Below are 25,134 nucleotides of genomic sequence, written 5' to 3'. Positions count from 1 at the left end.
TGGTGGTGGTCGGGTTTGCCGCAACTAAAGCAGAGCTCCAGTTGGTTTCTGTACTTGACAGTGAACCACTCGTGGGCTGCTGTCCTCAGCCGGCTGGGTATGTCTCTCACGAGCTCTATTTTAAGGATACGTTCGCCGGTTTTTACGTGTGTATTTCTCCACGTGGCGTGGTCCGTTTTAACAACTATGGAGCCGTAGCTCTGCAAAATTTGGTCAACGTAAATGTTGGCCACAGTAAGTGGCAGACCCCTGATCCGCACCCACGTGCCTCCTGGGAAGCGTGGGCCTACGTCTAAACACCTGTCTCTTATGCTAAGTCCCTGTAGTTCTAGCCTGTCCCTGATCTCCTGCGAGTCAACAGCCAAAAGGTGACGAACGATGGGGCCTAGTGCTCGGCAAATCTCCTCCCCTGAAAGGGGTGGGGTGAAACCCGGAGCGTTCAGGTAAAGAGGCTTGGCGTACTCACCACCGCTGGTACTAGGACTGGAGCTGGCAGGAGTTGTCTCTCTTTCCGTCGATTCGGCGAACAGCATTTCCACTGGTTGGAACGGGATAAGCTGGGGGTCTAATAACTAATTTTTTTTAATACTTTAGATTTAGTGTAGAGCACCTAAACCTAAAACGACTGTACCCGAAAAAAGGCCGAGAAGCCCGTACCAGGTAAGTATATGCGTGGTAGCAGTGGTCAAATACTTACTCAATTTAATTAGTTGTTTTGAATTGTCGCTGTACAACAGTTGCGTTAATTTAAATGTTGATGGTTTATTATAATAAGGTTTAATATATTTATCTCGTATGGTACTGTAGAAAGGACAACCTAGAACAAAGTGATATTCGTCTTCCACCACATTCTTATTGCACAGCCTACAATTATATTATTCCTGTCAATACTGTGGTATCTATCCGTTTCTATAAAGAGATTATCGGAAGATAATCTATATTTACTCAAAATATGTTTGTATTTCAGGGCAGTAGGTTTCTAAAGGTAGAAGCAGGTCTCGTATTTGACTGACCTAGTTAACAGAATGTGGTTTTCTTGTGCGCTCGTTATATACTCTTTCAAAATACAGTTATTGGTATTCAACAAAAATATCCAATATTTAACAAGACGAATTGTCGTACCCTGGCTAGAACGAACAATAGCATAATGGACCTACCGTCGAAAGGTGGGCGCGATATCATTATCCCGTCCTGCGATTATTAGTGCGAAACGGTTGTCAGTTACGCCGTACGGAGATATCAACATTTATGCATTATTTAGTTTGTAGTCAGAACACTACCATCAAAATGGAGATTCCTTTCTCAAAGAAAACTATATTTACCTTCCTACTCGTGGTGGTTTTCTACCTGCTGATTCGGGAGTATATTGTTTACAGGTAAGAATATGTAATTAATGTCGATCAGAAGGTACTCTCTTCATGTTTTGTGTTTCTGATGTTGTTACATAAACATAGCACAGTGTAGCTCTTACAATACAGCTAGTAACCAGGCGGTACTCTCTTCACGTTTTGTGTTTCTGATGTTGTTACATATATATAGCACGTTGTAGCTTGTAATAAAACATGTACTAAATAACTATTCAGAAGTTAATTTAGATATTTTTATATAAGATAGAATAGTGACCAACGATCATAATATGTTCAGTAGTTCTGTTAACCCAGTTTTATGTATGTATGTATGCATGCCTGTGTGTGTATGTATGTATGTATGTATGTATGTATGTATATATATATATATATATATATATATGTGTGTGTGTGTGTGTGTGTGTGTGTGTATGTATGTGCATCTATGTGTGTGTGTGTGTGTGTGTGTGTGTGTGTGTGTGTGTGTGTGTTTGTGTGTGTGTGTGTGTGAACATCTATATCTATACTCTTCAAAAAAGTAGGGGAACTCTAATACGAATTTACAGTTGCCAAAATTGTAAGGTATATTAGCTGTGGGGAATGGTTATATGATAATAGTGAATTAATTGGGTAAACATTACAACCAGTAGTTCAGTATTACAGTTGCTTTAATGACAACCAAAGATCTTGAAGGACGATTGGGGTCAGAAGTGAAATTTGAAAGTTGTCGTTTTTTAATCAGTAAATCGCCACTTCAAACAATAAAAATGACTAAAAATAAAACAATAACAACTGCATGATGAAGAGAATGAAAAAGATTGACAGAAATAATGTTCCACAGTAATTAATGGACCTTCCTGGAAATTGTCAAAATCGAGAATGACATCCCAGGCACGTGTACGGGGCAACTGCGTGATGCATGTGCAAACTATGAAATGTGTTTGGGTGTGTTGATAAACAGATCTGAACGTTGTTTACTAGGATGCCTGTGGTCAAAACATATATTCGGTCTGACATTAATATTTCAGGTTCCCCTACTTTTTTAAGAGTGTATATTGAAAAACACTGACATATCCACAGGTCACGTATGGGGACTGCGTGTTGATGAATTGTGCTTCTTATGTTTGTTTGCTTCGTAAAACGGGGCTAGTGATTAGTACGCTAATCCTTCTTCAGTTCTAAGACTACGACTTGAAATAATGCATTAGATATTACTTAAGTACCTGCTCAGTAGGGGGCGAATTCAGTAGAATGAATAAAAATAGCTGCGCCCGTGATAAAATCTTCACATGTTCCCTATTTTATCAAATGAATATACCAATACTCTTGTTCATATTAAGCAATAATGTTAATTAAATATCGTTAAATATAAATAGCGGCCCAAAAGTCTTGCCCTTCCCTATTAAAGTTGCAGACACTAAGTTTGGTTAATCCACAAATTTAAAACAAGCGAAAGAAAACCCTGTGACAATGAAATGGGAAATGACCTTACAAATAGTTTGTATTGTTTAATGACACCACTGGAGCATATTGATTAATTAATCATCGACTATTGGATGTAAAACATTTAATAATCATTAGAGGAAACCCGCTACATTTTTTTCTGATGCAGCAAGGAGTCTTTTATATGCACTTTCCCACAGACAGGAAAGCACATATCACGGCCTTTGTCCAGTTATGGTGCACTGCTTGGAACGGAAAAAACAGTCAGCTGAATGGATCCACCTAGGTGGTCCGATCCAGCGAAGCAAGCACCTTAAACGAGCATTCAACCAACTGAGCTAAATTCCGTCCATACCTTAAATATAGACTAGTCTCGCTGTTAGTTAAAAGAGATATGTACTTTAAAACACCCAAAAACTTAAACAATTCTATGGTATTAGAAAAACCAGGATTATCAGAAACATTTCGCCATTTGTATCAGAAGAGTAATTCCTGCTTGTAAGAAAAATTGTCAACAAAATGCAGTGATAAAGTATATATACCTGGGGATTATAAAAACTGATTCCACCGTTTTAACTAGACACCATTCATTCTCCAGACCAAATTTCGTATTGTGGACTACGTAGTTTACATGATGCAAATTTCCTTCCATGCATTGAAACATTAATTGATTCAAAGGATATGCCATGACAATGCCTTTGTTTTTGCAGCCATTATGGATTCAAGCAGTAATAAAATATGCTTGCATAAGGAATTTGATATAATAATTTAATACTTGCCCTCTGTTACACAATAATTAAAATTGTTACTCTTTAAGGTAAAACAGAATACAAGATATGGCCATTTCTTTGTTTTGGATGCCACTTTTTGTAGTCATCTTAGATTAAAACTACAGTGTAATATTCGAGTTATGAAGAGGTTTTATAAATGGATTCCTTTACCACCAATCTGAGTAACTGACATCAAACTCTTGCTCAAGGTGATAAATTGAACCTTATGTTCTGGTCATTACAATGGTGGCCATTCAAGGAATGCCAGTATGTTTCTGCATTAGCAAACGAACAGATTATTAAATTCGTCCCACACTTAAAATCCCATATATGTTTTGGTGTCCATTTTAATAGCCATCTTGGATTTTTAGTAACAGTGTAATATGCCAATTAGGATGTAGTTGCTATCAATGAATTTCCTAAACACTTAAATCCCCGACACTAACAACATTACTTTTACTCGAACTAGATGATGTAGAATGCAAGAAAAAAAAAACAACAACAAAAAAACAAACAAAAAACCCCCCAAAAACCCCCACCTCACACAAAAAAAGAAAGAAAATAAAAAGCTAAGAAAAAAGACGAAAAAAAAGACACCCCCCCCCCCCCCCCCCCCCCCCCCAACAATGTGTTATATTCTGGGTGCCCTATTGGTGGCTATCTTGGAATTAAATGGTGAAATAATGTCGTTATTAACATGGTCAGTTCAAAATGTATTCGGTAACTGAGTAAGTCATGTAGTTTTCATATTGTTTTGGCAGCCATCTTGGATGCCGTCTTGGTTATTTTAAAATGTTCAGTATAGTTTAACTAAATGAAATGACAAAATCATAATAATTTTAGTATGCACTGAATGTGTGCTAGAAGGTGTATATCACCAGATCAAATCCCATAGGCAATAGTAACATATGTGGCTAGAACTCCTACCTGCAGTGTATCAATCGACATATACACCAAGAATGCCGTTCATTGCGCCCATGGAAACTGGTCAGTGTGTTCGGTTGATCGGAAACCATAATCTTTTGTTCAGTGACAACATTAAAGTACCTAGGTATATGTCCAACTCTGTGGCTGGTATGGCAATAATCTCACAACATTCAAGTCGTGGGGCACAACTCCACCAACTCTAGAATGTGTTGATACAAGACGTATTATTATTTTATTTCTTTTAACAATATCTGAGTTTTTCTTACTGTTTATATGTGGAGCGTGGTTAAATGCTTGCTTGATGCGCTGTCGGTCCAGGATCGACCCCCGTTGGTGGGCCCATTGGGATATTTCTCGTTTCAGTCAGTGTATGTATGTATGTATGTGGCCTGTGTGTTAAGACATTCTATGTTTGTTGTGACTATAATTAATAACTTTAATAAATATTATTGCACACATAAATATAAATATCTTTATCCTACCCAATCATGAAAGTTGACACGCTATCTGTTGTGCCATAAAGCGGTTCCTTATCTTCATTCACATTATTAATATATTATATATAGTTATATCTACAAGAAACACGCTTAAATAATAATGATAATGTTAAAAACATTTTAAAAGATTTTAAAGGTAAAGTTTTTATTAATTTGTGTACTGTAAGTCAAAATTCAGCTATAACTATTTTATTTAGGGAACATTTAGATGGTGTGTGTGTGTAAAAGTAGGTCTGTGTATGCGCTCCAGTAAACCCATTAAAGTTAAAAACGAACCAAATGTTGAGTCGGCCTGGACACGTGATGGTTTAACTTACACAAAGCTCAAGTCGAATGGGAAAATAGTTAAAGTTTTACGGATGAGTGATTGTGCAGCAAGATGTTATCATTAACGCAGTGAAATACACCATACGCAGTACAATCATTATATTAGATGTCTATGCTGGAAAAGCACTACGTTGATGTATATGTGTGTGTATTTATATACCCCTCTTTTTTTTCTCTCAATTGGGCATTAATTGTAAGAATTAATATAATAATAAATTTTATGTTTTAGACCGCCCAATGGTTTCTGTGACCAAAAAATATTAAAATTAAATTTAAAGAGTTCTGTATTATATTTATTTTATTTTTTGGAACGCGCATTAAAAATTAAATTTTTTATTTTAGATTAAAAATTCTAAATTGCCCGGTAAATTTTTCTGCCCCGTGTCAGGCCCCTGGCTATCCAGAGGCGGGACTCGGGATAGACATGCTCGAAACCTTCGTGGTATATGAGCATGTTAAGTCAAGTATTCACTTCGAACATTTGCTTTTTTAAAATAGAATGTCTGAAGTATATAGATGTTTGTGTTGTGTGTTGTGTTTGTTGTTGTTGTTGTGTGTGTGCGTGCGTGCTTGTGTGCGCGCCTGCGTGCGCGTGCGTGTGTGTTTGTTTTGTTTGTTAATGCCTGTAAATATGTTCTCATAAGTGTATCCAGGAAATTGTTTATTTAACGACGCACTCAACACATTTTATTTATGGTTATATGGCGTCGGTAGTGTATCCAGATAGCAAAGTATGTTAGCAGTCGTTTTACAACCTGGGCCGATTTGTATACGGAACTACACATATCTTTGCAATGATACTATATCTGTTGTTTGGTTATATCACCATCACTCATCATCATCATCAGTAACAGCAGTAGTGGTAGTGTAACTGAAATGTAGCAACGACAGTAGTAATAGTATTGATAGTGATGGCTATTGTGGTTGTCATAATAGTAAAATCCAACATCCCAACAAGATAATGTTTATATTATATCAGTGCTTGTACTGGGGTTTTTCTTTTGCTGAGGCTACACCTTTAAAAATAATACTAGTGCTATACTGCTAGTGGGGTTCCTGGTGTACTAGAGACATCAGTACTGCATAACTATTATTATTATTATTATTATTATTATCAATATCACTATTATTATTATTATTATTATTATTATTATTATTGTATTTCTTAAATCTTTTGTGCAATAATGACTAATGTAATAAAAAAAATGGTTTACTAGTATTTATTTATTTATTGCTTTTCGACCCATTTATTAAATTAATTAATTCCTTCATTTATTTATTTTTATTTATTTTTTATTTTTAGATAACAAATATTAAATACTTTTACTAAACTAAATATCATTATCAACATCTCCATCTTGATTATTATTATTATTATTATTATTATTATTACAATAATTATCATTTTAATTCTAATCATAATTATGATTGTATTATTATTATTACTTGTTATTATTGCTATTAATTGATATATTTACTTACTTAACGTGTTTTGTTTTAAATGTATGTGCTTATTTTATTTTATTTATTTATTATTATGAGTAGGAGTAGGAGTAGGAGTAGGAGTAGGAGTAGGAGTAAGAGTAGTATATATGCGTTTTCTTTTTTATTCCAGTACTTTTCCCCCAAAACAAACTTTTATTGTCCCTCGTTTAATATATCATATATGAGTATATAAAAGCTGAAGGCGTCCTCGGGCTCGGAATCTAATGAATGTTCACAACTATTATTCTTTGGGTTTTGTATTTTGATGTGTGACTACAATGGTTGTGTGTGTACCTAAATATTTGAGTCATAGGAATATAATTTGTCAATACTTTTTCCGGGGAAGCATGTCTTAACCCCTAATAAATGTCTCTTGCCACAGTTTAGCCCCCACCCTCTTGTAATATTTATGTACAAGTACATGAACACACCATATTTAGTTAAAATACACATAAATCAGCTTCTAGCGTCCTTTCCATGGCCTGTTTTACATAAAGATGTCCAAACTGGCGTAATGACGTCATTAAAATGATTTTCTGAGGTTTGTCGAAGGATAATCTTTAGTTTTTCTTCGACATCCAGAATATAGTATATTGTATAAACACGGAAAGTTTGTAATACACACACACACACACATTTAACGATTGTAATAACATATAAAATATATTTTTCTGCATAAAATATTAGTGGCTGTATATTAAACATGTTTCTGATCGTTCTAATATTTGTACTAGGTTAAATTTCATTTTATTTCCTAAAATATTTTTTTTTCGTACGTACGAAATTATTTGAAAACAAAATCCAGTTTGGGCCTCTTACAAATATTAAGACGATGAGAAACACATTGAATATACAGACACTGGTATTCTAAATAAGAAAATATATTTAATATGTAAGTTTAATCGTAGCAATATTTTATTAATCGGAATCATCTTACAATGCAGCAAACTCGGGAGTGTCCCTTTAATGTCGGGCCATCTTAGCAGAAAATGAATTATTTTCATTTCCTTTGTTCTCTCATTCATAGTTTGCCATTGTGGCTGAGCTAAACAGCATCCTTTTTATGGACGCCTGGATTGCTCAGAATGCATCGTGGTTAGTCAGCAATTTGAGAGCGATTCTGTGTCATAGGTTCGAGTCCCAGGAACGACATGAGACAATGTGTGAGGCCAGAAAGGATTTAATTATCCCTTGCGCCAGTGCGTTAATTTCTATGTATATAACAGTCAACCTCGACATACATACAATATATAGATATTCATACATCAATACATACTAGGCAGTACCAGATCTGCCCACTGTGTCATGGACGTAAGCGCGACCGACCACGTGGATTGTTGGCCCCATGCATGTCGTTGAGTTAAACAGCATCCTTTTATGAAAGCCTCAATAGCTCAGAGCTCATCTTGGTTATTTTGCAATTTGCGGGCGATTCGGTGCCACCGGTTCGAGTCCCAGCAACGGCATGGGACAATATGTGAGGCAAGAAAGGATTTAATTACCCTCTGCGCCAGTGCATATATATATATATATATATATATATATATATATATATGATAATGCAATAAAATATTCCAATCAAACACCACTTATTATAGGTAGAAGCATTCCAAATCGTATGTCACCGTGTTAAAGTTCGAAGTGTACCCAACATTTCATTTCAGAGTTAATTCTACCTTTCCTGCCATCGGTGATAATGCGACTGCTTGTTGTTAAAGTAATTTAGTTTGAACAAGCTGCTTAGCAACTATTGTGCTTGAAATATGTTCGAGGTCCTACTAAAAGTGGATGTCATTTGCTGTGTGCAGCTGGGGTAGTCAAAGACACTTCCCGCTATATCTGAAAGAAGCAGCTTAACTCCACCATTTAAAAAAACAAAACTGTATGTATTGTAATCATCAGTACATCAACGGTCGAGTTAGCACTACATTACATTAGCTTAAGATGTTCACTATATATATAGCTCTGTACATAATGTATGGACTCGGTTCTCCCATTCTACACAGGGTCTACCCCCCCCCCCACACACACACACACATACAGCGTTGCTATGTTTAATCTAAGATGCTGGAAAGGTAGCAACTTCCAGTCCACTCTTCCCCCAGTCCTACTAGAACTACATTTGGGTTTTTTCCTTCTAGATAGTTCTGTACGTGTATAACAATACATCGATTCAGTTCTTCTATTACTCATAGGTTTTTTCCACAGCACTACATTAGCGTAACATTATTGCTATATATGTAGTATTCTGTCTAACAGTAGTAGTACATCATCTTAGGACCACAATTAATACTCTGTTAGCACTAAATTCGTTTAAGATGTTCGACCTTGATAGTGCTGTACATAACTCAGTCATGTCATTATACGTAGTTTTGTCAAGAGTATATTAGTTTAAGATTTCCATTCAAGACAATGTTGTACATAGAGGATTCGTCAAAGTATTTTTTAATATGGAAAACATCAACCGAGTCTATGTTATTCGGCAGAGCCTCGACAAATACCGATTAACTAGACGAGCAGCGAATTCTATTTATCCTATAACACTTCTAAAATAACAATTTAATTAATGTTTTAGTAAATCACAGTCCTAAAGTCGCCACCATCGATGATATGACGTCATCACGATTAGCACAGATTAGTTTGAGGTCACGCATTTTAAATAAATCTTTAAAAACGTTACGCTCAACTATACGAGTCTTGATGGCTAGTAAGCAAATAACCCATCCACGACAACACATTTAGTATTTTATTTATTACACACCATTTGGAAACAAGCCGCAACGCAGATATGGACCTACTGCACGTTATTGTTCTGCGAACTGGGTCAGCAAGTGATCTACGTCACGTTCACATCACGCCAATATTACACTAGTTAGATATTGAGTGACTATTATGACATGAGCAATATCTTACACTGGTATGTAATAAATAAAATTAGACAACCTCAAAGCTGCCATTGTACATAGCTTTGTTAACAGTTTGCCATTTTCTCCACAGCACAACGGTTACGAAGCCACCAGAGATTCTAGAAGAAATGATTAGTATTAAAACGGGACAGCTTGATGAATCAGTGTATGTGAAACCGCATGACAAAACCAATACACCAAAGCACTGTGTCGACAGTTATGATCTGGATCCAAAGAAACCAGCCGCAGCTTCTATGTCAAAGATAGTCATGCTAGGAAATGAACGCAAATTATTTGAACTTGGGGAGAAGATAACAGTGCGAATAACACTTAGTGATGGGAATGGTAAAGCCAAATCAGTCGGTGGAGACCAGGTCAGAGTGTGGATGGTAGAACCAGCCAAGAAAGCCAATTCAACGGGATATGTCATTGACCATGGGAATGGTACATACACGGGTCATCTGAAAGCATTGTGGGTAGGAAATCCCGTTATAAGATCTGCAATAGCTATCACGTGTGAAGGTATTGGTGTCAGATATCATGCGTTGAAGGTGCCAGGAAAATTGAAAGGGCTTGTCGGTGTTTTCAAGTCTCAACAAATATCCGAAGAAACAGTCTGCGCACCTAGTCCTGACTTCAAAGGAGAGTTCTGCAATTTTACGGCTGAGAATTTTGGTCTTCCTTGGTTCTGCGCCCGACCAAAAAACCTTAAGCTGCTGTGCCATGACTGGGTTAAAGTGCGTGGAATTTATCAGTTTTCATACACAGGACAGGAGACGGCAATAATGAGAGGGTAACGTTATACTTATTCTATACAGATGTTAAATAATTATATATTAATTTACATAGTATTTTAGAACGTAGAGAACTGAAATTTATTTTCAAGTATTTTGTCAATGCAAATGTATCATTATTTATTTGTTTTATCATAGAAGTATTATCAAATCATGTTCTGACACAACCCTTTGATGGATTAACGTCACCTCAAACGGCCGAGGTGGTTCGATCCTGCGATGCAAGCACCTCAAGCGAACACTCAATAGACTGAGCTAAATCCCGACCCTTGATGTATTGATATATTATTTTCATATGTTTAAACTATAGTATTTCATCGTGATCGTGAATATATGTATAAAACTGGAAGATAACAATTGGATTGAAAAAACCCTGAATTAATGCACTAAAAGTATGCTTTTGCCAGCCTCGATCAACGTGTTTTTGTATCACCTGTCAACACATATCTGTCACCGCTGTAATGACCAACCTTGTATATTAACTTACACAAGTTTACATGGAAGCTTCAATACATACCTTATTGTAATTTATGAATCCATAAATGAAATACATTTTTTATTTTATCTGTTAACGTAAACATCCACGCATATTTTGAATTTCCCTCCTAGTGACACAACATAAAAAATATGGCTGCCCAGACGATATAAAGCTTACAAGTTACAGCATGGCCTATTTTTAGCTATAGTCTGTTTCAAAATTATCATAGATTGTCTTATATTTCTAACGAACACTATTTGTGCTCATTTGCACAGTTAATAACAGACAACATTTGTTGAATGAGGATCATAAATTGACTTTTTTAATATTATTATTTTGTGTTATCCAAATAAAGGAGAGTGGAACACCATTTATCTCATTTGCATAATCAAAATTTCCTGAAACAGACTATAACGGGACGTGTTTGTTGTCTTGAACTTACAAAACGTCGGATCCATTATCTGTTGTTGTTTCTGTGAACATTAGCGACAAAAGTGGTTGTTTTAATGTTTGCTGCGCAAACTTATGTGCCGTCATGCAGGTCAGTAAATACAGGGAACTAATAATGTGGTCATTACTTGAGTTTAAAAAACAGTAAATTAAAATAACTTTAAGTAGTAATACGTTTATTGTTCCATTGTACTGTGGAGGTGAAACAAATATTAAAAAAAAAAGATTTTAATTTTAAAATATAGCACAAATGCTTAGTTACCACCAGTGTGTGTAGTCGAACACCGTTGTGTCGAACTTGCTTGAGTCGATATCTTCTTCTTCGTTCAAATTTGTGAAAATTGTCTCATACAGATATTCCGATCTCAGTGATGAATTGGGCAGTTGTTTGCAAGTCCTCCCTGGATCCCCAGAGCTTCTGATGTAGGTCTGTTCCATGCGGCCAGCAGTGGCTTCTCTCCGAGTTATGTAGTGGACATTGTTGTCGGATATGTTCTGGTGTTTGCAGGCCTGTGCCACATTGACAGTCGCTTGTGTGACATATATTAAGCTTGTCGAGATGGAAGTTTAGGCGGCAGTGGCCTGTGCGAAGCCTAAAGATTGTAGTCTGGCCTCGTCTTTCAAGTTTCTCCCATGGGTCGTGGTTTGTCACTCCATGTAATGATTTCCATACTTCCTTCTGCTTTCGCTTGATGTTAGTCTTAGAGTCGATATGACTGGCCGTTCCAGGCCAAAACGTGTATTAACTATCATGTTTTTATCTCGGTTGAGTCGTTACGTTTCAGTCGATATAGTTTTGGTCCCAACGTAGACTTTTATATTGAAAAATATCTCTATGTGTCAATAATAATATTATGTGTTACAATAAATAAAATATTTAAAAAGATAAATATGAATTGCGCGATCTGATATCAATGCCATACCGGTATTGTAACCAACCATCAAAAGAGATGCTCACATTTGACTGTGAACACACGATTTATACATGTAGTTACTGTAACAGTTCACGTGTAAGATGAACGAATAAAATTATCTAAACGATGGAACAAGGTACTAAAATGGTCATATCGAGATTAATAAGTAACTCGTTTAACGTGTTCATACACCACAGAGGTTTCGAACACACCTGTCTTGGGCTTAGCCTCTGACATCGCGGGGGGGGGGGGGGGGTAAGTTTGAGGTGAGCGGAATTTGGAATATGAATTCCAAGTGAGTCAAACTGAGATAGCTGATCCATACTAACATGTCTGTCAAAAAAGTTAAATGTCCAAAAATAAAATTAGAGTGCTCGGCCGAAAATGTTTTATGTTGATTTGAGTAATTTAGACAGGCTTCCAAAATAAAATGTGTTGCACTATTTACAAAAAAGACATAAACATAAAATTTTAACACCGGCCAAAACATTTAAATTCCATCCAAGCCCTTACCTGAAGGCGAAAGTTCTTAGAGAAGGACTACGGCGAGCTGGTGAGAGTAGTCTCGGCCAGTCGGGGGATGAAGAGCTTCTATTCCTGATCTTGTAGAAAGGTGATGACACTTCCGTAGTCGGTGCCGAACAGAACCTTGACGATCCGATGAATGGCCTCTGGCTATCAATCTCGCTGATCAGGATCGCTTGGCGGTAGACATCTCCTCGGCGTTGACTACCCACCAGCGTCGTCTTGTCCGTCGTGTCCCCCTGCACAAACTTCAGGAAGCCGGACCTGATTTTTCCGATCTGCAACTTCCAGACGGCTTCCGAGTCGGAGAGGGACGGTGCTGGTGATGTTGGTGTTGGAGGAAACCGGGCCTTGTCATGCTAGTCGCTCGACTGAGTGACGGCCTTCCTCTTCCCAACGGCTCCTATTCGGACCGCCGCCTTGCGAACTGGCAAGACTGGTGACAGTGGCCAGTTTCTAGCAGGCGGTATAGTAGAAGGTGATGGTGGGCCGTCGCAGGGCGTCTCGTACATCGCCGCGTTCAACTCGTCCATCGGAGTGGTCGGTGTCACAGATGGACGAGAGACTGACTATCAGTAAGACATATTGTCCAAGAACAAAACATTTTAACAAATGTATGTACAAAACATGAATATACAAAATAATGATATCACTTCGACACAACACTACCCCAGCCTTAAATTAACCACCCCAAAACTGTAATCCGGTGTCCATGGTTGGCCAGTTTGAGCCAGTTAGCTTCTATTCAATGTCCGAACCTTAGTACAATAATCATTCTAAACCAGTTCAATTTGTATCAGTATTAACTCATCTGAAATTCACTGTCATCGTGAATAGTCAGTAAAAATCTTGATGACGACCAGACACTAGCACATCTTGGTTGGTTGGCTGTTGACATGTCTTGCAGGCATCCTAATAACAGTCCGCCACCATGCTAATCTGTAGACATCTCTTGCAGATGGCTCTCATACAGTTCTGCTGGTTACATCTGTGTATCCCTCACACCCAGTTATAGATCACATAGTTCACATAGCTCTCGTAGCACACATTCTTCTGATGGTTCTGGTTCGCATAACTCCAACCCAAAGGCTGAAACAAAAATGGCTACAAATAAGGCTCAATTAATATAATTATGGCAATAAACTACCACCTCATTATCAGGCCACTCTATGACACTTATAAAAACTATCGTAACACTATAAAACAAATTAACCGTAACGCCTTATGTTGTATCATATTTACTCCTGGCGCACAACAACACAAAATTACGCTTAACCCTCTAATACGGTCAGTTACACAACCGCAAACATACACTACACACACACCCAATTATTCTATAACAAAGTAACACTACCTAAGTTATAGCACCTGATATTATGCACTAATATACAACACTACTTACATGTATAACTAAATACAAACAAATAAACAACCCTATTAATAATCACCACAAACAAATTACAAATAACTACATTGCCCTGTATTTGAGTCTTGGGAAAAAAATATAGTCAAACTATCTGTTCAAAAGACTAAACCACATACCTCCTAATAGCCGTTTTCCTAGCCAACTTGCCTGCTGGAAACCTTCTTGGCAAATGCACTAATGAACAGTCTGATTAAAATTAGCTCTACTGGTCTCACCAGTAGATCTAACAGCATTGCGTGGACTCCCATATCCAGGTGACATTTCATCTATAAATAGCAATTTAAATATCGACCAATTACACTTCGCCTTTTATAACGTTATTCGGGAGCATACAAATTCTAAAAATATCTGTCGAGACTATTTATGCAATAGGCGAACTTGTTGGTCTATTTCAACATTGAAAACAACAAGAGGAAATGTGCAGTATAAACTCTGAATTGTATACTAGTATAAACAGATTTTATGGCTATAGCATCACGGGTTTTTTTTCCGTCTTGAAACGAATTTTATATAAAATTTTATATTGAAATTAGTTTCCGGCATACTTCGTAATTCACTCGAATCATTTCGTATACCCTCGGCATAATCCCGAATGTTTCAAATTCTTTTCAAATCACTGGCATGATTTTGCAAGTAAGGTTTTGATTGGTCGAATGAAAGGTCAACTGGACATGAGCTCCAACGGGCTGCTGTTAGATCCACATGTAATAGTGGAGCTAATTTTAATTAGATTGACTAATGAACAGACAGATTACGCGTACCTTTACCACAGCTTACAAGCTTTTTACGTGCAGCTTACTTTCCCACTGAAGAAACTCAAAATACTGCTCATAAAAAGTTATGACATAACGTTTTCACAACTTACCCAGTATGTTCATGCTCTACCAGATATGACAAAATATTGGAGACATTTATGGTATAAACCCCCTCTAACATCATAAAATACATAAAACTAATATTTTTAGTGACAGTCGGCAGGTCCGGCTTGTCCCCCTCCCCCCTGTGCCGCCCCTGGCGCGCGGTTCCTCTTCCTCGCGATACTCAAGTAGTGTTCCATAGCTGGCTATCAGTTCCCCCAGGTGGGAGGGAGGATTAAGTCGAGAGTACATGACAACACGTCTAGCTTAATCGTGATCGCAAACTGGAATGTATCGAGCTGAAAAGAAAACGCCAGCAGACGACGATTGTTACAGAATGCAACTAGTCATGTGATGATGATGATAAGTGGTTTAACGTGCCCATATACCACTAGGGTTTCGAACACGCCCATCCCGAGTCCGACCTCCGATAAGATCGGTGGCCTGACTCGGGATGTGGGGGGGGGGGGGTAGTGTTGAAAATGGGCAGAATTTTGAAAGTAGCAATTAGTAAAAAGTGAATAGAATAAAAAAAAAATATATAAAAAATTACAAGCCAAAAATAAAAAGAATTGACTGCTCGGCCGAAAATTTATATAACTTGGAGCATTTTAGAAGGACAGTCCAAAAATAAAGAAGAGAAAGAAGAGAGGATCGGACTATTTAATAATATTTAAAAAAAAGAAGTAATTTCGACATAAAATTTTGAGCGAAGGTCTAAATGTTTAAAGTCCGATCTATATGTCCACGTGAGTGGCCTCGTTAAGGCCGATGGAGGTTGGCGTACGGCGAACCGATGAGCGGAGAACCGGCAAAGGCGGGGATGAAGTGCTTCCATCTCTGGTTGGCGAGGATGGTTATGACACTCCGGTAGTCATTGCCGAAAAGGGCCTTGACGATCCTGTGGATGGTATGGCTATCCATCTCTCTAACCAGGACCGCTTGTCGGTAGACTCCTTCTCGGCGCTGAGTTAGTACCAACCCCGTCTTGCCGGCTGTAGATTTGATGGTGTGTAGCTCGTAAGCGCTTCCATCAGGCAGTTGTTTTAACTCTGGTTTCACTAGTCCGCCCATCAGTGATGCCGGATCCGAGGTGTCCCCCTGCACGAACTTCAGGAAGCCGGACCTGATTTTCCCGATCTGAACTTTCCAGATGGCTTCTGAGTCGGAAGGGGATGGTGCGGGTGTTGAGGGAGGCCGGGCCTTGTCAGGTTGGTCGCTCGGCTGAGCGACGGCCTTCCTCTTTCCAACGGCGGCTGATCGGGCCGGTGGCTTGACGACTGGCAGTACCGGGGATAACGGCCAGTTTTGTCTGGGCCACGTAGTGGTCAGCGATGGAGGGCCTTTACGGGGCGTCTCACACACCGCGGTGTTGATTCTGTTCCTCTCGGTGGTCGACGGTTCCGGCGTAGCTGGTTTCCTCGACTCAGGCTGGGCTGGAGGCGGTGTCGCAGAAGGGACCGCCGCTGGCGGTTGAGCCGCCAGTGTTGGTCCCCCCCCCCCCCCGTGCCGTTCCTGGCGCGCTTTTCCTCTTCCTCCATCTCCTCCTCTTCTTCTGTACGATCGCGTCGCCGTACATCAAAGTCACAGAAGCCCGTGACCCGGTGTACGTGACGCGATACTCAAGTGGCTTCCCGTAACTCAGTAAGAGTCCCCCCAGGTTGGGGGGGGGGGGGTAACTCGAGAGTACATGGCGAGACATCTATCCTCATCGCAAGTTAGCTTGAAAGTGCTAGTCATGCTACTTGTGGCTTTGAGAATTTGTGGACGGGTAAAAGTAGGATTAATGTGTCTTGATCGGTTAACTAGTCGTTAATTGACAAAGAAGGCAGCGATACCTGTGTTTATTCAGTGACATCACTATTTGGAATTAAAGTTGCGTGTACAGTTTACAAAAAGACGTTGTATTAAGATTGAGATTATATGATAAAGAAATTATCACTATATATATATATATATATATATATATATATATATATATATATATATATATATATATATATATATATATATATATATATATATATATATGTTATTACAGTGTTTTTCGGTATGTTCAATATCATACATTAGGAATAAAAATTGTATTATGCGAGCCTCTGACGAGCATTATATGATATTAACGATACCGAAAAACACGAGGGTGATAATTTCTTTATCATATAATCTCAATCTTAATACAACGTGTTTTTGTAAACTGTATACATGTATATATATATATATATATATATATATATATATATATATATATATATATATATATATATATATATATATATATATATATATATAAATAAACAGTAAACATTTACTGTGGCCGCTTAATACAGGTATTTGTATTTTAGCGATTTGGGATCCGATTTAGATAGCTGCTAGCAGCGTTTGACAGGTGACCGTTTATTATAGGTGCATTTACATTAAAAATCGTTTGGGAGGGAAAAACACAGGTGACCGCTGATAACAGGTGGCCGCTAAGACAGGTTGTACTGTATATATATATATATATATATATATATGAAGTTAATTCTATTTGTTTCAGACACAAGTTACTGAAGCCAGACATTAAGATAAACGTCACCACAAAAGGTAATATAAAACAATTATTATTATTATTATTATTATTATTATTATTATTATTATTTATTATTATTATTATTATTATTATTATTATTATTTATTTATTTATTTATTTATTTTTAATCCTACTGTCCCTTTCCTTTCTGTCTTTTGAGTTCTATCTCATTTCTTCCCGATCTAGAAACTTCTCCTATCTTTCAACTTCTTTCGCTTTCCACCTCCACATCTGAGTCCTTGCCTCTCCAATCGCGACAGGTGCTTGTTTCATGTGACTATCCGTGCCACACACCTGTCACCCCCATCAGCTTTTATCTATAGGTGTAGAATGACTACTTCTGAAAGTGTTCAGTAGTTACTTCTGGCACTGTTAAGAAGGACTTGTAACCACCTCCTATACCCCCCCCCCCCCCCACTACCGGGGGTCGTTAGTTAGTGCCGTGGGTCAGACCAGCTTTATTAGCGGTAGAGGACGAGTATGCCACGGGAGTGCGGGTAAATACACATAGACTGCACCCGTAGATGAAGTTGAGACAGGTAGGCGATGGTGTGGAAAGCCCAGTAGACAGTCAGAAAGGGTAGATACAGATTGAACTCGTGGGAGAAATAGGAATGTTTATGTAATATATTTTAAGATAATGAGAATATAGTCAGAGGGTGATAGATAGGACAAATGAATGAAAGTGAGCCAGATTTGATGGGATTTGAACCACTTTCGTTATCGTGGTTGTCCAGCAGCTTATGCACTAAACTACGGAGCTGACTAATATAACCGAATTAGGCATTTACAATCGATAATCGTGCTACGAAGACAACACCAATGGAAGAAAAGGAACATGTTTTCAGCACACTTTAAAATTATTTAGCATTTAACATACCATTATTCCAACACTTGGTCGAGAGAAAGTCACAGAAAATATCCGCTGTTGACAAATGGGCTATCCCTACTGATAAAGTAGCAAAACATCTTTTATATGCAATTTTCAATAGACAGTGCATGACATACCATGGTCTTTGATGCTCTGGTTTGGACGCAAGAAAACACTGATACCAAAGAGGGCGATTGCTCCTCAGACAGTATCTCGTGTCACATCTGTCAAAGTAGGCAAGATTGTGAAGATTACATGGTCTGTTCAAGTCTTTTTGAAAGAGAGCACAACACCAGTCGGCTTCACATTTTGTTGTATCATGTTCATTTTTGTGTTGTATTCCCAAATCAGATTGCCATAACAATTAGATAATGAATATTACAAGACATCGTAACAATAGGTAATGTAATAGTACAAAATACACCTATTATATCATAATGACAATAGATAATGTAATGGTACAACATTTGATATCGTCATAACAATAGATAATAAAATGATATCTTTATAACAATAGATATTATAACGACATCGTCATAACAATAGATAATGTAATAATATCGTCATAATAGTAGATATTGTAATAGTATAAGATACACCTATGATATCATCATAACAATAGATAATATAATGGTACAAGATACACCTATGATATCGTCATAACAACATATAATATAATGGTACAAGATGCACCTATTGATATCGCCATAACAATAGATAATGAAACAGTATAAGATGCACCTATTGATATCGTATTAATAACATAAAATGTAATAATACAAGATACAGCAATGATATCGTCATACCAACAGATAATGTCAAGAGTACAAGACACACCTATGATATCGTCATAGCAATAGATAAAGTACAAAATACTATGACTAAAGTATAATCAATATTTTCCTCACCTGTGTCTTATTCTAGATGCATTATGTAACGGGTAGAGTTTTGTATTTATTTAGGATTTACATATTCTAAACATCATTTCAAATTATGTTACACTTTTATCATTGTAAACATTATTTACATTATACTACATGAGTGGCCGTTATATCTTATTTATTTTACAAAGAGTTGTTTTAAAACGTATTTAATCGAGCGAAACAACTTGGATGGGTTTTTCAACAACGAAACAAATGGTATCTAACGGACACGAATGTAGTATTCTATTTCTAACATATCTTCATTTCTTACACATCCCCAAAAGTTAGGTTTTAAGCAAATCTAAACGTCTTTTCTGACAATAACGTATTTACAGTTCTTGCGATTGTAGCTATTTTGCTTGTCACAGACAAATAAATTTCAGGTTAGCTTATAGTGTAATAGATTTCGGTCATGATTTTTCATTGGATGGTATGGCATTGGTGACACGGTCATCACCTAGGAGCAGCCAGTCGTACGTCTTTAAATTGTTATCACAAGTAAATGTGTTAACAAGTATGTGTTATCAAAAGTAACGAATGACGTTCTCACAACGGGTGTGTAAGGAATTTAGTTTTATTAAATGTTTTTGATCATAGTCCGGCGACGAAATGGGGCTTTTGGGCCTAACCCAAAAGTTTGGTATTAAGTGTTTTGTATTGTTGATTCTGTTTAAGGACATATCCTCGAACCAATATCTGGCGGATGACACTCTTTCACCTTTGGGCATTCTTAAATATTTCATGTTAAAGAACGTGTATCAAAAAAGAGTTTTTAAATCACTTTTTCTTATTTTGTCCCGCTAAATAAGAATATAAGAAGAACACATATGTTAAGGAAATACATTCCTTCTATTTGGCGGTTAAAACCCCTATTTCTACATTTCTGTTGATCAATTTTATATACGTAATTAATCAATCGTATTACGCATGTTAAAGTCGAGACCCGTATTCGGCTTCTATGAACACTATTTAATGTTTGGCTATGTCCGTTATTAGTACGGAAATATGTCTACAATAAATTATTAATGGTTATATTATTATCATTATTATTATTATTGATTATTGTTTAACGACACCCAAGCACAAAAACAAAAATCAATACAAGTTAAACTACGGCTATTTGGTATCTAATATATGATTATATCAACTCTTAATCGTGAGAAAGGAAATCTTCTTCCGCCACATATGTTACTTTTACCTAAAAAGATGCAATTAATCTTTTATATGTACTTTCTCATAGGAAGGGCAGTATGCGAAGGGCAGTATAGGAAGGGCAGTACATGCCACGGCCTTTGATATACCAGTATTAGGGTAACCGTAATGGCTTGGAGAGCGAAAACCCCGAGTCCTTCTAGAGGAATCGATCCTGCGACTCATCGCATCTCAAGCGAGCGCTCTACCACCATGGGGCTACAGCCATGTGAAGAATACTTGAGACCATCTTCACAAGCCACGGTACCACTCCGTACAGCATGCTGCATTACGACATGCTGTGTTACATGCCATACGGAATGGTACGTTGGCTTGTGAAGAATACTTGAGACCATCTTCACAAGCCACGGTACCACTCCGTACAGCATGCTGCATTACGACATGCTGTGTTACATGCCACGGTAGCACTCCGTACAGCATGCTGCATTACGACATGCTGTGTTACATGCCACGGTAGCACTCCGTACAGCATGCTGCATTACGACATGATGTGTTACATGCCACGGTACCACTCCGTACAGCATGCTGCATTACGACATGCTGTGTTACATGCCATACGGAATGGTACGTTGGCTTGTGAAGAATACTTGAGAGCATCTTCACAAGCCACGGTACCACTCCGTACAGCATGCTGCATTACGACATGCTGTGTTACATGCCACGGTACCACTCCGTACAGCATGCTGCATTACGACATGCTGTGTTACATGCCATACGGAATGGTACGTTGGCTTGTGAAGATGACACGAGAGAAACAGTTACCGAGTAGTCACAGAGATGCCGGTTGCATCCACTGAGCGGACAGCAGTTAGTGGGTTAGAAATCATGGTGATGAGTTAATACACCGTCTTGAAAATCTTTCCACTAGAAGTAAAACTACACAGCTGTGGGTTGATGTTCTCATTAAATCTGTTTTCATTATGATGATGTATGTAAAAAAACACCTCAACAATTAATAAAAACAAGAGATAATTTTTGTCATCCTTTGGATCTGTAATACGTATGCCCTTACCATGTATAATCGGCAAAACCCCCACACGTAATACCAAAAGTTTGGGTTTAGCTTTTCGCTTCTAGACTATCAGTGTAAAATACGTTTCGGCTGTTAGAGCGTTTTATCGTTAACTTTCACATTACCTACGAGATATCGATGTTGCTCAAATGATTAATTTTGCCAAATCAAACCATTGTCTGGTAGTTATGGCGTTGTTTGTATCTCCAGATTAATTACAGCATTTTGAACATATTGAAGGTCGACAACTTGAACCGGATATCTTCACTTTAAAAAAAAATCAGGGTGGTCTCCTATTTTTCGTGGATTATAACGAACTGGCCTCCTCCCTCCGTGATCATTTCTAGTACAGCCCGAATAAAGAAAGCATTAATATTCACATGCGAATTCAGCAGTTGAAACAATGACTTTATATCAATTAGAAGCAGAGCTGTTGATCACATTTGGTGAGACATTACCACCATTTGTAAATCTAAGATAGACGTTCTCAGGGGCGAAAGAACTAACAATCAACATATGTTTTTCATTACACTGATGGCCTGACAATAACACCCAAAACCTTCTAAGAATATACCCAAAATTACTCATGGAGACCAGAGCCTCGTGTACTATAACCACAGTCTGGTTATAAATAATGACCTAGTCTGAATAACAATTCTATAGACCATACAAATAATGTCGTCACCTGACCTTTTGTCGTGCCCCACATTTCTGATGATAAAGAGGTTTTTTTTGTGTATTTCATTTCATTTCAAGTTATTTTCGTGCTTATATCCAATTAAGGTTCAAGCACGATTTCCCGGGCACACACACCTCAGCTGTCTGAACTGTCTGTCCAGAACAGTGGGTTAGTTGTTAGTAGTTAGTGAGATAGAAGAGAGTGTACTGATCTTACACTTACTCATTGAGTTGTTAAAATTCGCTCTGGTTGGGAGCCGGTACCAGGCTCCGAACCCTGTACCTACCAGCCTTATGTCCGATGGCTTAACCACGACACCATCGATGCCGTTTTTTGTGTAAATATCTTTAGAAATAAATCCTACTAAGTCACCAAGACGTTAGGAAATGCAAGAGACTCCTGGTGGTAAGGAACACACGCGTTTATTCGTCTCCAAATAGTATTTCAACATTTTGGCTTGGAAAATCACCGTCAAATGTGTTGGTGATTACAAACATTAACGTAATTTTCTTACACACCCACTGGTGAAAACACCATTATTTTTCTAGATAACACATATGTGTTAACACATATACGTGCGATAACATGTTAGAGACATACGACTGGCTGCTCCTAGGTGATGACCAGGTCACCAATGCCATACCATCCAATGAAAAAACCCCCAAAACAAAACCAAAACGGTCGACGTACAAGTTAACCTTAAATTGACTTGTCTGTAACGCAGAAATTAACTATAAGCAAAAGGGCAGTAAATAGGTTTTTGTTAGAAAAGTCATTTAAATTTATTTTAAAACATTCTTTTTTCATATGTAAGAAATAGAATACAACATTTTTGTCCGTTAAATACCATTTCTTACAACTCGTTGTTTAAAAACGTATCCAACTCGCTTTTGCTCGTTAGATACGTTTTAAAACAATTCGTTGTAAGATAAATGGTATCTAACGGCCACTCATGTAGCATGCTCTATATATCCGACGACTAGCTGTGAAGAAGTTAAATGCATTCTGAGTCCACCTTTATCTAGCAAGAATTTGAGAAGTAGACACAACAACACTACACAGTTCCATTTAATATTTATGATACTAATCCTATTTTAATTGGACTTTAATGTTGCTCAATGTAAGAATTTATTTAATAAGATCCAACCGTTTGGTACATGATTGTGGTGATAAAACGGTATTGATACATAGTTTATGGAATAATATGCGATTTCTGTCTTATTTATTTTAGGTAAAGTGCTACATGTATCCCCGCCACCAGTCGCATGCAACAGAATTCCCAACATAGAGACCTGGTCTTTAAGATCCCCAGTAGGATTTTTCTTCCAGGGCAAATGGTTGTCTACGTACTGTACTAGCACTATTGAAGACTCGGTAGCCGCTTATACAAAATGTCTTCAAAACCATCGTATTCAGATAATAGGAGATTCAACCTCGCGGCAGTGGCTAATGTTTCTAGAACAGATGCTTCATTTCGATCGTCTAGATATGTTTAGGCAACACAGACCAATAGTGACTGTCCAGAAAACTCATAACATAACAATGTCCTGGTTCACACATGGGTATCCTTTCTTGCATCCAACTTTTTCCAATAACAAAGCGTTCAGCAAACCACCCCATGTGTATTTGGATAAACTTCCAAGAGGATGCAACGATATCATCATTGTCAGTTTATATCTTCATTTTAATCCATATAACCCTGACATTCTGAAACGTCAGACACACGCTCTGGTGAAGTCAGTTAAAAGTCTGTTGAAGCGTTCTCCAAATGTGACTATCGCATTCAAAGGATTCCATGCATTTCGCGACGAATCATTGTTTCTAGATGATTACTGGGCATCCGTGTATGAATTAATTGTTAAACGAGAATTTGCTACAATACAAGACAAAGTTATCTATCTTAACGGCTGGGATATAACTGTTTGTTCTGAAAATGAAAGATATCACAATTCAGAAGAGATCGATAAAGAAATGGTGCACACTGCATTGAGTCACATATGCAGATAGACATTATTTAATAATAATTATCGGTAATACCCGATAATTGTATTTAATGAAGTTTTGAGATAGTTTTGTGTTGTGATCAGTTCCATTGTATAGTATATATTAATTAATTATATGTGGTACAGCGTAACAATAATACAATTAGTCATTTAAAAATACGCCACTTCCTCTCTTTGTTTGTAGCTTGAGTCAGATAGACGTGTTTGGAATGTTTTTTTGTTGTGTTTTTTTGTGTTTTTTTTAAAGATTTATTGCCCCCAGAACATAGATAGTGAACAGGTTGGGGAGCCGTGGTCACTGCCTTACAAAGTACATATTTAAACAATAGTATCTAAACAAAATATGCTATTTAAATACGTTAATGCTTTCTGTGGTATTTATAAGACGGAAAGGGAGAGAGAGAGAGAGAGAGAGAGAGAGAGAGAGAGAGAGAGAGAGAGAGAGAGAGAGAGAGAGAGAGAGAGAGAGAGAGGGTGCAACAGCAGTAGATAAGTGTAAAGAAGTTGTGGGGATATTGAGAGAGTATTAGAGAATGACATTTTAATTAGTACTCTATTTCCAAGTGAACTTTCAAAGCATTATTTTTAATTAAAACATTCTTTCATTGCTTATGAAATGCTTCATAGTTGCAATTTTTGTAATAAATATATTTTTCTATTTCAAAATTATTTTGTATAATATTTTTCGCGGCATTGACATGTAAATTTCTTTTTTGT

At 37.4% G+C, this 25,134-nt stretch overlaps 1 protein-coding gene across 1 annotated transcript; it reads left to right on the top strand.

Annotated features, from left to right (window-relative positions):
• Positions 1-1,124: 1,124 nt before the first annotated feature.
• On the top strand, positions 1,125-25,051 carry LOC121383381 (NXPE family member 3-like). Its single transcript, XM_041513378.1, has 4 exons — positions 1,125-1,376; positions 9,793-10,494; positions 17,685-17,731; positions 23,646-25,051. The coding sequence occupies exons 1-4, from the start codon at positions 1,249-1,251 to the stop codon at positions 24,419-24,421; spliced, it is 1,653 nt and encodes a 550-aa protein (XP_041369312.1). The 5' UTR covers positions 1,125-1,248; the 3' UTR covers positions 24,422-25,051.
• Positions 25,052-25,134: the final 83 nt, after the last annotated feature.

Source organism: Gigantopelta aegis, chromosome 10, assembly GCF_016097555.1.
Source record: "Gigantopelta aegis isolate Gae_Host chromosome 10, Gae_host_genome, whole genome shotgun sequence".
NCBI classification, from domain to species: Eukaryota; Metazoa; Mollusca; class Gastropoda; order Neomphalida; family Peltospiridae; genus Gigantopelta; species Gigantopelta aegis.
This window is presented reverse-complemented; position numbering and strand designations above follow the sequence as displayed.